Genomic DNA, 14020 nt, shown 5'->3' with positions numbered 1-14020 from the left:
TTGCTGACTTACCCGCCTCAAACCCCGAGGGGTTTCTAGTGAGCATGATATTCAAACCAGAATGCGATTGCTGAGCATGGTTAAGTACCGTACAGGACGCTTGGGACATGCACAGAAAGTCCCAACCACTTAATTAAGTGAGAGACTATTAACGTTAAGTTTTATTAAACTTGTGCTGCTGGCGAGAAATAAGCATCTGGGGTTTTTTTTTTTTCATTCTGGCATCCCTGCTAAGCTCCCCTTCTGTAGATCTGGGGTAGCAGCCAACCATTACAGTATGTGGCAGAACAAGCCACGCCCACCTCTCCCCACAGACAGGGTCCCCCACCATTACCTCGAGAGGCACCCATCACACCCAGGGAGATCCCCACCAGGAACAATGAACAGGGAAAGGCAAATTGCTCAAAGGACTCAACTCAACATTTGAGATCACAGCTTCTGGATCCCTGAAGCTCCTGTGGTAGGAAACAAAGTGAAAGACCATGATTCTTCCAGTGCAAATGAATCGAGGATGCACATTAACCCTGCTGCAGCCTTGGACACGAGCCAGGAACCACAACAAACCAACAATGCAAAAAAGACACCCCTGCATGTTAACAGAGACTCACATGTTGTAGCCAGGTCCATCAGCGTGACTGTTTTATGATGGAATTTCAGAGATGGCACTAACTTCACCCCAACTGCAGCCATACTAGGGCACCAGGCTAAGGATGCTCAATTTAGATTAATATAATTTGCATCAACTATTCGATTAGTCGATAAGGGCACCTCCGCCTCAGAAATGTAGCAAGAGCTCTTGCTCCATTTCAAAGGCAGAAGTGCCGCAGGGAGCACGGCCAGTGGGGGGTGGGACTCAAACAGTCCCCCACTGGTCCCGTGCTTCCAGCGCTTTCCTTTTGAAATGTACAAGAGCCACAGGAGGGAGGGCTCTTGTACATTCCAAAAGCAGGGAGCGCAGGGACAGCAGGGGACTGCGAGTCCCCAGCTCACCACAGGCTCCCCGCAGCACTTCTGCTTTTGAAATGTAGCAAGAACTCTGCTACATTTCAAAGGCAGAAGCACTGCCAGTTCCCTGCTGCGCCCCCTTCTCCCCACAGAGATGATGCTGGGGGGAGCAGGCTTTTAAGCCAGCTCCCCCCAGGACTACTTCCTGCTCCCCCCCCCCTTACCGCCTCTCTGTGATAGACTAATCGAGTCACTAGTTAACTAGTCGCTTACATCCCTACACCAAACTACAATATAGTTGTGCTCAACTGTAGTAACATGGTTTGATGAATATCATGGCTTAGGCCATGTGCACCATCATATTAGAGGACATAGTAAGAAACCAGGGCTGGAGTATGGTCCTTTGCATGGCTGGCTTATTCTTCACTGTGAGGAACTTGGTGCAGAGACAGCAAATGTAGGACAGCTAGATAGAGCCCTGCACAGATACCAAATTTGGTAGCCACTAGGGATGCAATAGTATAGCCGATTAACCAATAAGCAAGAGTTTATTGGTTAATGCTATAGACTACATGCATTCTCCCCCCTACTTGCTAGTACATTTAGCAGCAGGCTGGCCTGCAGTCCTGGCTTGCAACAGGTCTGGGACCTACCCCTGCTGCGGCTCTGTACTTAAAGCATATTATGAGCCAGGCAGGCAGCCCGGCTCCGTTCTGGCTCGCACAGAGTCCAGGAACTTAGACCCACCCTAGACACGGGCTGCTGCCATCCCATGCTGCTGCTGCCTCTTTATCAGAGGCAGCAGCACAGGGTGACAGGGAACCAGTCTGCGAGGGGAGCTGGTTTTTAAACCAGCTCCCCTCGAGGACCAGCTCCCCCCAGTACTTTGCAATGTTGCCTCTGATAGAGAGGCAGCAGCGTGGAGTGGCAGGGGGCTCCTCAGGAGTGAGGCTGGAGTGCATTGGCTGCTGGCCCCGCCCCCGGGGACTACAGAATAGTCAACTAATTGATAAGAATTCTTGAGGTTACTTGACTATTCAATTAACCAATATTTATCATCCCTAGTATCCACACCTGTATCCACGAAAGTGAGCCACTGAAATCTGCAACCACATCTGCAGATGCGGATAACTCTGGATATAAAGCAGATATCTGCAAGTTTGCAGGTTCTAGATAAATTGGTATCTGCATCTACACAAACAACACACATGTGCACATCTATGGATGTGCAGGCCAGGGGATATAAAGCAGATGCCTGCAGATTTGCAGGGCTCTACAGACAGCCCCTTAAGGCTCAAGCAAGCGAGGATCTCTTAGCAGTGACTCAAGTCAACCTTACTGTCGCAGTGTACTGTGCAGACTCTCCAGCCTCCATGCCAAGCACTGGCACCCTCGCTTGCAACACTATACATTTAGAGCTCTTAGTCTAGCAACTAGAGCAAAGACCAGCCATCACGTAACCTTTCTGTGCTGGGGGCAAACGTCCAAAACAGACTCAACTAGGAGCACTCCAGTCAACCCTTACCTGCTTGGAAAAGCCCTCTCACTGCATGCACCCCTACATGGCATGTGGTGGTCTGGTCCAGTGGCAGAGAAAAGGAGGGATTTTGCTCTCAAATGGCATTAGCTAACAACTGGCACGTTGTACGGTTACGTAGCTGAAGTCACAGCCAGATCAAAACTTTTGTCCAGCAGCAGACTCCCCACCTGATTATGGAGACAGATCAAGAACCTCACCATGTACATCTGCAATAAAAGCCTCAGTCCAGTCACAACCTTTTAACTCTTCCTCCCCAAAATAGAAAGCAGGGATGTAGGGGTGAGGGTGGAAATACAATCCCTGCGCTCTACAAACAATGCATGTGTCTCATTATGACAAACACACACAAAAAACCCTTAAGGCAAGTTAATCCTGGAAGGGGGGGGGGTCTAAAATTAACAAGTCCCAATCTGCTTGATTTTATTGGGCCATGCACTACACCACCTTTGACCACAGCTCTTTAAGGACTATTTCGGGTGTTCTTTGACATTCTGGGAAACTGATCGACTGTGCAGAGACAGGCAGTGCCCCCCCACAGCTTTTCGCTGAGATTGGATGACTACAAAAAACAGTAAAGAAAACGTATTCACTTTTTAATAAATGTGCTGGTGAGTGACATGAGACCAGCATTTACCCCCACAGCAGGTAAAGTGCAAGAGCACAGGGAACATCTCCCTTCCCCCATCTGATGTGGACTCCTGCCCAAGGGGAATTAAGCCAAGACCAAACGTAGGTTAAATTGTCCACAGAGCAGCGAACACCCAGCAGCAAGTTTCAGCACATACCAAAGTGAACCACATGCAGACTGCTAACCAGGAAGCTAGAGGGTTTGTATCCTAGGAGTGAATCACTCCTTTTTAAGCATTGTTGGCACACATCCAAAGGGACAGTTACCAAACTCCTCTACTCAGATGGAAAGATGGGGGCTCTGATTATTAACTGTGGGCCCAATCACACAGGAGTTGGAGAGCAAACAACTGCAAGTGCACCAGCATCGCTAGGCCAGTCATGTTTCCACTGAAGCAAACCGTGATGGATCAGGAGCAGGGCCCCAGTACAGCTCAGACTGCAGACAGCACCCTCACTCATGCTCAGAACCTTGGTGTACGGAAGGGCAATCTTGTCCGGTTGCATCAGAGAGGTTAGCTTTGGCTCCGAATGGGGGATTAGTCCACTTTCCATAGCATGCAAACGGGAGCAATGAGTTTAAACCATGTTTAAGGTGGCTCCTCAAATCTGCGTGTAGCAAAGTTTTAATGACGTTTGGCCAGACAGCGTGACGAGGAGCAAGCCGCATTGGAACAGTGCTCGGGTGCGGTGCTATCTGGAGTCCAGTCACTACTAAGATTTGATCCCCATGCAAGCTGCCCAGCCAGACCATCCCATTTCTCTAAGTACCGTCACGAGAAGCCCTGAGCACAAAGTCTACACTGCTGGAGACTTATCACTTATATAGCAGTAGTGCCTAAGACGGGGTGGGAAATAATTTTTTTTGCCAGGGACCACTTAATTTTTTGAAGTGGCCCTGGGCTGCACCTGAAGGGGCAGGGCCTCAAAGGGAAGGAATGGGCCCAGAATGCTTCTGGGCTTCCCCACCCACAGACCATGATTGGTCTGCGGGTGGAGGAGCCCCTTTGCCCCTCCCCCCCCAGGGTCTCCCTAGGCACCCATGCCCCTGGTGGTGGGAAGAGACTTCCTGTGCTCCCCCACATTCAGGCCAATCAGAGCCTGGAGGCAGGGGGAGCACGTGAAGCCTTGTCCCACCCTGCCAGGAGCGCGCAGCGCTTCAAAGCACTTCATGCTCCTGGCAGGGCAAAAGAAACTTTGTGCACTTCCCCTCGCACCCGAGCCCTAATTGGTCTGGGGTCGAGGGAACGGCAGGGCCTCCACAGGCCGGATCAACCTGCTTGACAGGCCAGATCCAGCCCACGGGGGCCCTTTTGCCCACCCCTGGCCTAAGAGCTTCCACTACGGCAGGGGCCCATGGAAATCTGTGACACGGATTCAAAGTTTGATCTAAGAATCATAGAACTGGAAGAGACCTCAGAAAGTCATCAAGTCCAGCCCCCTGCTCTAGGCAGGACCAATCCCAACTAAATTGACCCAGCCAGGGCTTTGTCAAGCCAAGACTTGAACACCTCTAGGGATGGAGACTCCACCCCCTCCCTAGGTAACTCATCCCAGTGCTTCCCCACCCTCCTAGGGAAATAGTTTTTCCTAATATCCAACCTGGACCTCTCCCACCACAATTGAGACCATTGCTCCTTGTTCTGCCATCTGTCACTACTGAGAACAGCCTCTCCCCATCCTCTTTGGAACCTCCCTTCAGGAAGTTGAAGGCTGCTATCAAATCCCCCCCTCACTCTTCGCTTCTGCAGACTAAACAGACCCAACTCCCTCAGTCTCTCCTCATAGGTCATATGCTCCAGCCCCCTAATCATTTTGGTTGCCCTCCGCTGGACCCTCTCCAATGCATCCACATCCTTTTTGTAGTGGGGGGCCCAGAACTGGACATAATACCCCAGATGTGGCCTTACCAGAGCTGAATAAAGGGGAATAATCACTTCTCTGGATCTGCTGGCAATGCTCCTCTTAATGCAACAAGATGCAATAAGCAGATGAAACAAGTGAGTTGAGGAGGGAAGAACAGGCAACAAAACCAGACCATTTAAAGCACAGACTTAGAGCTAAAATAGACCCTTCCTAGAAGGCTGAAGTGAAAGTCTGCCTCAGTGTTTAGGAACTACAGCTGTAGTAACAGCCAGCTGCAACTGTCTAGACACACCATGTTGGTCTCAGAAATTAGTATTTTTTGCTAGACTGCTCCGATTACTAAACAAGCTAGATGTAACTGAACAAAACTTCAAAAAGAACCTCAAGACAGTACAAGACTTCTTCCACAGTTCCCCCCTCGTTAAATGGACAGTTAATTCAGGGAATTCTTATGCACTGGCACGGGACAGCTTTTAAAATAAGTTTGCCATAAGGAAAAGGCAACCTCTCAGTTCTTTTGGAGACACTCCGGATGTAACTGGAGAACTTAAGGGTGAGGGAAGAAGGGAGCAAAGTGACAGACACCTCTATGGAGCAGGGGAAAAAAAAAAGAAACACCCTACAGGCAATGTTTTATTACACATTAACCAGCAGTTTACTTTTATAATGAAATGGAGCCAGAACAGCAGACATAGCAAGGTCTCATGGTTCGATTTCATGACTATACTGTAGCAGTTCACTCTGTACTCTCAAGGTTAGGAGGTAAATCTGAAGAGCTAATCAACAGAAGGCCTAATACAGGACAAAGTATCATCCAGCAATCTTAAAAACAAAAACACCCTACACACCTCCAAACTAAAGAGTCCACTAGGTCAGGGCTCTACACTCAGCATGCAATGCCTGAGAATGTAAGATCAGGAACATCCCAAGAGACTTCTAACACATCCTGCAAAGGTCCCTCTTGCTTTGAGGTCTGCTTCAATTAATTCTTTCTTGAAGCAGCTTTCGGGTCACTCCAGAGAAACAATCCTTTATTGCAGGGCTATACCAAGCAGTTCGCTACATTTCTTCAACAGTCTCCATGGGGTCATTGCACAAAACGTCAAGAAATGGTTAGCAAACATTATTCATTTTTCTTATGAGACATTGCATGGAAAAACCTGTATTCTAACAACTTTGCTGGACTGAGAGAAGTTAGTGCACGAACAGCTACCAACACATTACTTAAGATTTATGGTTGAAGCACTTTAAACAAGACCTGAGTGACATTAAAAAAATCCACTGTGGGCAAGTACAATATCCCCATTTTACAGGTAGAGAAATAAGTGACTTCCCAAGGTCATACTTAACAACAGATCAAGGCTAGACTCCAGGTCTCCTGATGCATGGTTAGTGCACAATGCACTGGATTATGCTCCCATCTATGTAACAGGTCCCTAAATGCACAGTCCTTATGGCATAGGCTGTTAAATGCAAAAACACACACCTATAATTCTGCATAACGTACATGACTATGCAGACTTTAAAATTTGTTTTAATTATACATTTTTTGTTAGCTCTCAAGCACAATGCAACTAGCCATGTGCCTCTTTTGTGTAAGACTCCAGAAACTGGGATTCTGCTCTGTGGCGATATTAGAAAACCCCTACCATGCCAGTTTATATCATGCATAGAAACGCTTGCTCTGCCATTCCTCTGAGGTGATGTTTTCTTTCTCTGTTCCCCACTGTTGTGTGGTATTTGACAGCCACTCCTCACCCAAACTGACTGCATTTCAAGGGGAAGTAATTCTCACCTGTACATAAGTTTGTAAATCACTTTCAAAATGTAAGACTATATACAGTGTTGTACAAAATACAGAATGTCAACTAGAAAATACTGACCAAACTTAATGCCTTGATTATATGCTACAGGAAACTTATACTCACTTTTTAACATTTGCCTCCCCATTAGGGATCCTGCGTAGTTTCTTCTTCTTCAGGATTTTGACAGCTCTCCGACAGAGGGTTTCAGAGTCCAACATCTCCTTGACTTTGCCATAAGACCCTTCTCCAAGTAAGTCCCCCATCAGGTATTTGCCAATGAGCTTGGCCCTTTTGCGTCGGGGCTGGTAGATGACTTCCGTGGAGTCAATGCGATGGATGAATGTGTCCATCCCCACAGACATCAGTTCACTCTCTGCAAACATACTCAACTCCTGCAGCTCCTGCACATCCATCCTGGATTTAAGTTCTTCAACCTGTTTTCTTTAAGTGCTCAAAATTTGAATCCGCTTCTTTAATTTTCAATACTCCCTTTTACTCCTTCTTGAAATAAAAGTTATCCAGAAGATTGTACAAATATTAATTAAAAAAAACACTATGAACTGTTTCCAGCCAAGGAGGGTCCTACAAAATCCAGTGCCTGGCTCCAATAACTCAATATATTGTTAATAAAAACAAAAAAGTCTCACCAGGTACTCTCTCAGTTTGGGATTTGTTTTACTTTTGAGCTGATCCCACCACTTGGCGTCTTTCAAGTCAACTTGCTCTCACTTGGCCTTCAACTGGGCCACAGTTGATTCTTAAGTGCTAGGTCATCCTCCAGGACTTTCAAACCTCAGATAACAAAAAGACAGTGAAGTCTCTTTTCCGACTTTCCATTACTAGCAGGTCATGGTTCCCAATTCCAAACTGCACGTTGCAGTGTCTTTTATGCTCCCCTGCCGCCCTGACCTCCCAGGGATGAGCTCTGGTGATTTCTCTCAACCGTTTGGTAGCTGGAACCAAGTTTCTTGGAAGGTGTCTTCAACACCTATTCTACTGTCTTCTCTTTCCCTCCCAGTGAAAGTTTGAGGCCTTCTGTGCCTATCAAGATCTCCCAGGGGCATCCTTCAACCACCTGGATTGTGCCTGACACATGATGTGTCACCACCACTGGTTCAGGCGTCAGGCAGGCAGGCAGGCAAGACAAACCCCACTAAAACTTGAGGCAGCCGGGCCTCCCTCCTTACAGCGAGGGGAGCGAACTCTTTCCCCTTTACGAGAGGCAGAAAGTTGGACTCGCTTGTGGAGGGGTCACTCTGGGGACGCTAACGCTGAGGAGACCCCCCCCCCGCCTCACCACAGGTGTCAATGAGGAGACCCCCCCCCGCCTCACCACAGGTGTCAATGAGGAGACCCCCCCCCCGCCTCACCACAGGTGTCAATGAGGAAGACTCGACCCACTTAGCTCCCCCCCATGTCACCACAGCCCCCCCCGAGGTAAAAGGTCACGGCCCCAACACTCAACCCGCGGGAGTCCGGGGCGCTGCCTTCCCACAGCCCCCCAGGAAGCTCACAGCTCACCCCAAAGCCCGGGGACCAGCGGGGGGGGAGCTGCACCCCCCGGCAGGCCCCCCCGCAGCAGAGCAGCCGGGGGCGGCCCTAGCCTGACGCAGGGGTGGGGCGGAAGCTGCGGGTCCCCCCACGGCCTCCCCCGAGAGGGGGCCCCGATCCCGCTGCACGGCCCAAGCGGACCCCCCCCCCCCCCCGGGGGCGCCCCGCCGCCTCCCCGGCCTCCGCCTCACTGCCGCGCCGCCTCGCGCCCGCCTCCTCCGGCCGCCGCAGAACACGCCGCCGCCATTTTGTTTACCCCCCCTCCCGCGGCCCCAGTCTCGCGCCCGGCCCGCTGCCTCCCCGCCCCTGTCCAGGGCCTCGCGCCCCCCTAGCGACCGGCGTGCTCTCCCATTGGCGACGGCCTCAGCCCCGCCTCCGCGCTCCCCTCCTCTGATTGGCCAGGGAGAGTCGGACCGGCTTGCCTGGCGCCCGATTGGATCGTTTCAGTGAGCGTGCGCCCTCCCCTACCCCCGCCCCTCCGGCGGCAGAGCAAGGTTTGGATTGGCCCGGGGAGGCTGTCGGTCATTTTGCGGGGTGGGGCAAGCGTGGGGGACCTGGGGAGAGGGGGAGGTGAAGGGTCAGGGGCAGAGGGCAAGGGTCAGGGGGCAGAGGTCAGGGGGCAAAGGGCAGAAGGATTTGGCGGGTCTCCTAGCTAGGAAGGGGGGGGCAAACCATGTGGGCTGAGCTAGATGCCTGGCCCTGGGCTGCTGCCCTTCCCGCCTCCCCCAGGCCTGGCCCACCCGGGGTCTGGGGGCAGGCGCAGGGGATGCTGGCAGGCAGAGGGAGGCCCCTGGTGTGGAGATGCCAGCGCCCCACTGGGGACCAGCGGGGGGGGAGCTGCACCCCCTGGCAGGCCCCCCCCTCAGCAGAGCAGCCAGGGGCGGCCCTAGCCTGACGCAGGGGTGGGGCGGAAGCTGTGGGTCCCCCCACGGCCTCCCCCGAGAGGGGACCCCGATCCCACTGCACGGCCCAAGCGGACCCCCCCCCCCCCTCCGGGTCGGCTTGGAGACTCCGGGCCAGCGCCCTGGACGATGACCAGACCTTGGTTATCCCCCCTGGCTTGGCTTATACCCGCCTGCCTCCATCCGGACGGAACGCGACACCTGGAATGAAGCCATCAGCCCTCAGGCACGGACGGTGACTACGAAACACTGCAGTACATCTGATCAAGATGGGTGACTGGAAGCACGTCAGACTTGTTCTCTGCTTTCTCAGCGTGGGCTTCTCATAGGCTGTCGAGTGAGCTTCAAGGCACTCCACGGCCTTAGCATAGAGTATTTAAAAGGGCCTAAAGTTCTAGAGTGAAAACCATGCAAACCTTTCCACTGTTGTGGCACAATGGAACTTTCTGTAATAAAGTAAAGCGCCTCTATGCAGGAGACAGAGCTTTCTCAGGGCCCAATCCAAGATGGTGGAACAATTTCCACCGGGAACTAATAATCATGACAAGTCTCACTATCTTTTGTTTCAAGTGCAAAGTGCATTTTTCATCCTGCCTCTTTTAACATAAATCCAGAGCAGTGCGTATGTTAAAAAATGTTCAAAACTCTACCAAAACACAACACTGGATTGCACACACAATTGCCTCTATGAAGAGAAGACAGCAGGAATAACCCACGTGTCAGATATTAGTCACGGCACTTCATGCATGACTGAAAAGTGCTTAGGTAGTATGCTGATGAGGATGATACAAGAATCTATAGAGAATAGATAGCCCATCTAAGGGCACTCCAGTGAGCTGTATAACGACACTTGGATATGTGCATCCATTATGTGATTTGGCAGGAGCCTGGCAGCCACACCTTAATCCCCGTTAAATAAAGACTAGGTCAGCAGTTAGCCTCATCTTTGATACAAAAGGAAAAACTAGTCCCAGCATGAGATGAAGCATCAGCACAGAACAAGAGACAGTGTTACCAACTCTTGGCGTTTTGCCACAAGTTTCATGCTATTTGGGGCTTTTCTCAAAGACCCCCGCTCCTGGTGTTCTGTAGTTACATGAGAATCTCAGTTTTCATTTCAAAGTAAGCGAGTAGCCAGAAAAAAATCTGACAACATGACTTCTAAAGGCTACGACATCGGAAGAAAAAAACCAACCCAAAATTGTTAATTACTTTAAAAAAAATCTCTATTTCTCAGGCTTAGCTGATGATTTTTGAACTCTTGGGGTTGCAATAATGAAGGTTATTCCTTCCTGCTGGGGTGTGCATTGCCTCCATGCTATGGATGAACACTGTTCACTTCTTATCCTGACTACTCTCTATCCTCTCTGCTCATCCTCTGTGAGTCAAAGCTCCCCCAAGATGTCCCTTCTTGCCTTCATGGATGCACCAAAAATCAATAATTTCGTTATCTCCAAGCTCAAGCCAACTCCTCTGGGATCACTGCAGCACCTCGTACCTTACTTGTTTTCAGAACTCTCCACAAAGTTGCTCCAGCCAGCTTTTCAAATGCTGTCTTTTTATATTTCCTCCCCTTTTCCTGCTGGCTGGCTAAGCTCGAACTCCTCTGTTCCTCCAAACAGACTGGCCGCTGTTGGTGTGAGAGCCTTCTCCTCTGCAGATTTCATCATCTGAAATGCCCCAGGTGTTCTTTTGCCAAGTAAGAACACCTGACCAGGCAATTACAGAGTCGGGGTGAGAGAAAGAAAAAGATGGATGGCCTTCCCCATATCCTCTTGCTCGCTGGCAAACATCTCTAATCTTTCCCAAACCCTCTTTTACCCTCTCCATACTGGTGAAGAGGACTCCGACTTCCCTCCTCCCTATTCAAAGAGCCCACCCCAAGGCCCCGCCTCCCCTCTCTTTACTGTGTTGTGGCCCTGTCAATATCACTTCCCCTCTTCCCCCCCAGATGCCCTCTCCTGGCAGTCATGGGCTGTCTCTGCTCACAAGCAGTTAATGGCAGCCAGGGGCAGCTGCACAAGTCCCTGCTAGACTGGTTAGCATATCCCGATGTGGCAGTTTCCTTGTTCAGCACCACTTGGCACTTCTCTGTGCTCGTGTATCGCCTGGCCCACTTCCCTGCCTGAGGCATTACAGCAGTAGGTCACCAGCCCAATTGCTTGCAGCTACTCTCCAGGTTGCAGTTCTTCCAACACCCTGGGAGGGAAAAGCAGGTGCAAAGGCTCCTTCCCCACCCGCCCCAGTTAGGAATGGCTCACGGCTTGGCACGGCCTGTTTTAAGCATGAAGCAAACTCCCTGGAGCCCAGTTGCATCTTCCCCAGGAGCCAGTTCTGCTGAGCTGTGCGTTTGGTACTAAATTTAATCTGTGTAAAACCTCAGCAACGCATGCAGGGGGTCTGGTTACAGCGGCTCATCCAAGCAGGAGGCACTTTCCCTCCTCTCCTTTCCAATTCCTGGCCTGTCCTTTCTGCTTTTCTCCACCCTGATCCCTCTTTGCCTTCTCTCCCTGCTTCCCGTCCCTCCTCCGTGGCTCCCTGGACTCTGCTGTCTGTCTCCTCGCTGCCAAACACTCCAGCTCCAGCTCAGACAGCCCAGGATTTTGCTCAGGGCACTGGCTTTCCACAGCCTCGAACTGTCTCCACCCCGCCAGGGTCAACTTGGATGGTAAATCGTTAAAGTATAATAATGATGACAGCGCAGCGTCTTTCGGCACCACGACCGCCACAGATTGCATTGTACGCACGCAGGGGAGACTTCGTCTGCCTCTGCCATGCCGGCGCCTTGGCAGTAAAAGGCAGCAGCGCAGTAACGGTGCGATGCTACGCGACAGGAAGCGGAGAATTCTGCATCTGATTTTAAATTTAAGTGTGGCAGGATTTCACGGTCAGCAGAAGAGAGTTACCCAAATTGGAAACTATCCTGGACAAAAGAGCTCATTTGTCATAACCCTACGGTTCCTAAAAGCTCCCGGTGGTTTCTGTTACCACCACATGCTTGGGATCTAGCCCTGTGTACACAACAGCGGGACGGGGAGTCCCAGGCTGCATCCTCTACAGCATGGGTTCTCAAACTGGGGTATGTGTGAAGAACTTCTAGGGGGGGTGAGGTGACCCAGCCACACACACCTGCGTCAATCACACCCCAATTTTTGCTACTATTTTTTTGGGAGGGGGGGTGTGAGGGTTTCTTAAAAAGGGGGCGTGATGCCGAAAAGTTTGGGAACCACTGCCTACAGCGTCCTGCAGCACCTTTATTACTCCATGGAGGTTTCCAGTCTTCATGCTGTCCTGGCCTGATCCTTCTCGGCATGGGGGAGCTGCAGTGACCCAACTAGGGCCATCTCTAGGGAGGAGCGAGACCCGGGACAATTCCCTCCCCCATGCCCTGCCCCTGCCCTGCCCTGCCCCCATTCCACCCCTTCCCCAACGTCCCAACCCCTCCTCTCCTGAGCCACATCAGGAGCTGGTGGAAGTCTGCCAGAAGCACGGGGGCCGTCAAAGCGTGGGGCCCAGAGCAACCGCCCTGCACTATCCAATGGGTGGGACAGCTCCGGTGTTATCTCTGGTGGGAGGGCTAGTTTGGTTAGGAAGTTTGAGGGTCATGGGGCAGCACAGAGGTGTTGCCAACTGGGAAGATTTTTGCCGTGACTCTCACTTCTGGGGAGGGGGGTTCTTAAAGCTGCCAGCTGCAGAAATTGGGTGATCTGAAGAGTCCTCAGCATCATTGTTGCAATGCGATGATGGGCCGGGAGCAGGATGGCTGCTGAGAGTGTCACTACAGGTTGAACCTGTAAAAACTGGGACTCAGGTCTGGTTGGGCAACAGGAGGGCTGGTGGCCGGGAGCCCAGCCAGGGTTGGTGATAGTTGGGGTTTGGGGGCCCAAGTGGGGCTGGCCACCAGCAATCCAACTGGGGCCAGTGGCAGGCGTGGCTGGCAGCCAGAGCGGGACCAGCAGCAGTCGGGGGGGCTGGCAGCAAGAGAAGGGGAGGGGGCGGCTAGGGAGCTGGCAGCTGGAGCTGGGAATGGAGCCAGGCAGGGGGGCTGGAATTGGCATCCTGGATCCAGTAAACTCCCTCATTTGGACCTGTCAGGTCCTGGCCATGCTGGAGCGGGAAGGTCCCACCTGTATTTTGTAAAGACCTTTCATTGTAAGCTCTGGTGGCAATTGAAAGGGCCCAGGGTACATAGAATCATAGAATCATAGGACTGGAAGGGACCTCAAGAGGTCATCGAGTCCAGCCCCCCGCCCTCAAGGCAGGATCAAGCTCCGTCTACACCATCCCTGACAGATGTCTATCTAACCTGTTCTTAAATATCTCCAGAGAGGGAGATTCCACCACCTCCCTTGGCAATTTATTCCAATATTTGACCACCCTGACAGTTAGGAATTTTTTCCTAATGTCCAATCTAAACCTCCCCTGCTGCACTTTAAGCCCATTACTCCTTGTCCTGTCCTCAGAAACCAAGAGGAACAAATTTTCTCCTTCCTCCTTGTGACACCCTTTTAGATATTTGAAAACCGCTATCATGTCCCCCCTTAATCTTCTTTTTTCCAAACTAAACAAGCCCAGTTCATGAAGCCCGGCTTCATAGGTCATGTTCTCTAGACCTTTAATCATTCTTGTCGCTCTTCTCTGTACCCTTTCCAATTTCTCCACATTTCTGCCGCTTCTTCATTAGCAGTGGCCAGGAGTCCTGGCTCCCTTTGACTCACCAGGCCCCAGGGCAGCTGTCCCTTTTGCACTCCTCGCCTGCCTGCCGTCACTGGAGGGGAAAGAGA

General features: G+C 51.4%; 1 protein-coding gene across 1 annotated transcript in view; it reads right to left on the bottom strand.

Moving 5' to 3' along the window:
- Window positions 1–8148, bottom strand: part of STK11 (serine/threonine kinase 11) — a 63175-nt gene extending 55027 nt beyond the window's left edge. Inside the window, 1 exon segment of the mRNA XM_075902665.1 lies at window positions 6907–8148. Within this exon segment, the coding sequence (XP_075758780.1) occupies window positions 6907–7196 (290 nt within the window). The 5' untranslated portion in view covers window positions 7197–8148.
- Between the last annotated feature and the right edge of the window lie 5872 nt (window positions 8149–14020).

Source organism: Pelodiscus sinensis, chromosome 19 (assembly GCF_049634645.1).
Source record: "Pelodiscus sinensis isolate JC-2024 chromosome 19, ASM4963464v1, whole genome shotgun sequence".
NCBI classification, from domain to species: Eukaryota; Metazoa; Chordata; order Testudines; family Trionychidae; genus Pelodiscus; species Pelodiscus sinensis.
Note: the sequence above shows the minus strand (reverse complement) of the source record. Positions and strands in the feature narration are given on the sequence as shown.